General features: G+C 36.7%; 1 protein-coding gene across 1 annotated transcript; it reads left to right on the forward strand.

Moving 5' to 3' along the window:
• Positions 1-8: 8 nt before the first annotated feature.
• Positions 9-2,953, forward strand: LOC107579741 (protein FAM49B-like; the record flags this gene model as incomplete). The annotated part of the gene is made up of 5 exons (XM_016265537.1): positions 9-110; positions 1,389-1,466; positions 2,234-2,350; positions 2,614-2,693; positions 2,796-2,953. Coding segments are annotated over exons 1-5 (535 nt in total), but the record flags the coding sequence as incomplete, so codon positions are not given.
• Between the last annotated feature and the right edge of the window lie 396 nt (positions 2,954-3,349).

Raw genomic sequence — 3,349 nt, forward strand, 5'->3', positions numbered from 1 at the left:
ATTCTGAAATGCCTGAGCCAAAGTCTGTTGTCAAAGTGGTTCAGTTTAACAACCTCCCAGAACTGTCTTACATGACTGCGCTCCCAAACAGCAAGCATCCGCCTCCAAAAGTAAGATAAAACATGACCACGTTTATTACGTTACGTCTGCGCGCTCTGAGGCTATGTAGTTTATTAAATACGAAAAAATACCCACAGTGGCTTCTCCTATTGCAGAAAATGACCTTGTTCTTGGTGATATTTGGTGCCAGTTTGTCATGAAGTGATGATTTTGTTCTCTTCGTCTCGCTGGATGGAATTCGCAATTCGTGCTTTATTCGCAAATGATTTATCCAATATTCCAATTTTGCACAAGTTAAATTCGCAGTTTTGGATGGAAACATAGCTACTGTAATAATTACTGTCTTCAGATCCAATTATATCCTTTTAAATGATGATTTAAAGTAGAATCATCCATTATTAACACATTTATTCTCACTATTCCAGAATATTAAGATTATTAGGCCTATAAGTCGATTCAGTCTCCATATTCTGTAGCTTATAGAAACAAATACATTTAAAATATAAACACTGGACATTACAAGACTAAAACTTATCCCTGTGTTTGACAGTGCATTTTGTGAATCCTTCAAGGAAACGTGCTGCATTGCAACACATTATGCACTGATTTTGGACTCTAAAAATGAACATTTAGTAAAATTTTACACTGATTTCCCCAAGCCACATATATACAAAAATTCCATCCAGGCTAAGTGATATATTTTTTGCTTAAAAACGGCAAAAAGTCACTAAAATATGTAATAATATCTATAACATGCATTTAGAAAATAGATTGGGTGAATTTTCATTTCATGACAACTTAAAAAATGTTAAAGCTTATCCTACAGTGAAGCTGCTTTTTTTTTTTCTTATCAGTTTTGTTCTGAAACTGATAGCAGCCGCTATATCACACATAATGCGATTGCTATAGAGCATGTGAATGCTAGAATTTATTGGTAAGCCACTGAATTTTGTATCAAATTAGTTAACTTAATTAGCTTTGTAGTGATTCAGCTAATTAGTTGAACTAATGGAACACAAAGTCCAGTTGCCACCAATTAGTGAAATGAATGGAAAACTAAGTGCACTTGCTTTCAAAGGTGCCATAGAGAGTCTGTTATTGTCTAGATTACTGCACTGATGAAGTCTGTCACAAAACCCAGCGGTGGATGAAATGGCCATATGCTCTTTTGATTTTCTAGCTGCTCACTCGAATTCATACATACACAGTAAAATGAAAAATGCATGAATGCCGTGTTTACATGTTTCCCATTCCCATATTCAGCAGAAATGCAATTTTCAGCTGCCAGTTCTGCATTTAAATGCTCACCTGCTCTCTCTCTCTTCCAGATGACCAACCCAGCCATCCAGAATGACTTCAGCTACTACAGAAGGACCCTGAGCCGCATGCGTATCATCAACCAAACAGTGAGTAAACCTGCTCCGTATGGAAATGTGGCTCATTATCAGACGGTTTATGTTTTAGTAATACCTCGTTCCCCCGTGTCACAGGGGTTAATGGGAGCTCTTCTGTTCTCTAATGGTCTGGATCATTAGGTGGCAGAGCGGCACAAGATCCTGAGTCAGGGAAACATGAGATATCGCACTCATCTCATCCTCTCCATCTTTTCCTGCTATTTATTTTGTACGTCTCCCTCCCGCTTTTATCTTTTAGCTGACACAGAGCTGAAGTGCGTTCGGTTGACGTCGAGTCGGTAACGCGTGCTAACGATTTCAGGCTCATTAGCGTGTGCTGTATCATCAGGGAGCCGCTCAGCAATGGTTGACACCGAGGATCGTTGACCTTGCCTTGCCAATTAAAAGCACTCTCTGCGAAGAATAATTACGACAGTCGCTTTCATCTCATGAAACATGAGCTCAGCTGTGGAAGAGCACGTATTAGGAATTCTGGACATGTCTGCAGTCTGTGGATTAAAGCAGGATTTACATTCACTTTTTAGCATAGAGTAATGAATGAAATGTTTCAAGTCAGCTAAAATGCATTTTCAGTGCACCAGAATGCCCAATTTCTACATCCATTTCCATGATTAACTACTTAAGTAAAGCTGACCAAGGAAAAGCGCATCCGTAACCTCCAAAAACCCCAATGCCTTAACTGACCCCTTTAGTTTAAATCTTCAAAAGTATGGATTTTTCACATTTAGATACTGAAAACATGCGTGTTCTTTCTACAGGCAGAAGAGCATAATGAAGTTGACAACGAACTGGCCAATCGCATGTCTCTCTTCTACGCCAATGCCACGCCCATGCTGAAAACATTAAGCGATGCCACAACTAAATTTGTATCAAAGGTAGGTGGTTGTTAAATTCTGCTGTATTTTGATTATAGCAGTGTTTACACAACTCAAACCACTCAAATGGGTGATAAATAAATGGACAAACAAGTCCAGATGCTCATGAATAAATTCTACCTAATTAGTTCTCAAAAAAGACATGATATACTTCGGCAACACATCTATATAAAAATGTTTCTCGATCACTTTCACTTCCAAAACACTGTTTTCTCATTACAAACCATTGTAAATAACACATTTTGCTCTCTCTGTCTGATCAGCATGCAGAACTGCCCGTAGAGAACACAACAGATTGTCTGAGTACGATGGCAAGTGTGTGTAAAGTCATGTTAGAGACACCGTAAGTTACATGTTTGTGTTTAATCACTGGCCTTTTGTTTCTTCTGTAGCAGGCTGTAACTTTGTAATTCATCCCCTCTGTGTGTGTGTGTGTATTGATCAGGGAGTACCGCAGTCGTTTTGCCAGTGAGGACACAGTATTATTCTGTCTGCGTGTGATGGTGGGGGTGATCATCTTATACGACTATGTCCATCCAGCTGGAGCTTTCGTAAAATCCTCTAAAATCGATGTATGCCTTATTCTGCTTTCTTATCCTTTTAGTAAAAGTTATTTTATTTAAATGTATTCCTTTAATTTAATTACATTAATATGCTGATCAAATCCCAATTTTAAAAAATAAATTTTATATTTGTAAATAGTTTAATTAGGGTTCAATTTAACACATTGTTGAAATAAATGCAAAATAGTTTTTAACACTTACTAAATTAAATTGCTAATATGTCTAATTACAAAGCAAATACAAAGCCTGAATTAAAAATACAAATACATTGTCACTTTTTGTCACTGATTAAGTGATTAAATCAAATTTTTAAACTATTTTTTATGTAGTGCTGTCAAACTATTAATCACGCTTAATCACATCCAAAATAAGTTTTTGTTTACATAATATTTGTGTGTGTACTGTGTATATTATGTATATATAAATGCACACATAT

The sequence above is a fragment of the Sinocyclocheilus grahami genome, unplaced genomic scaffold (assembly GCF_001515645.1).
Source record: "Sinocyclocheilus grahami isolate Dianchi unplaced genomic scaffold, SAMN03320097.WGS_v1.1 scaffold19817.1, whole genome shotgun sequence".
NCBI classification, from domain to species: Eukaryota; Metazoa; Chordata; class Actinopteri; order Cypriniformes; family Cyprinidae; genus Sinocyclocheilus; species Sinocyclocheilus grahami.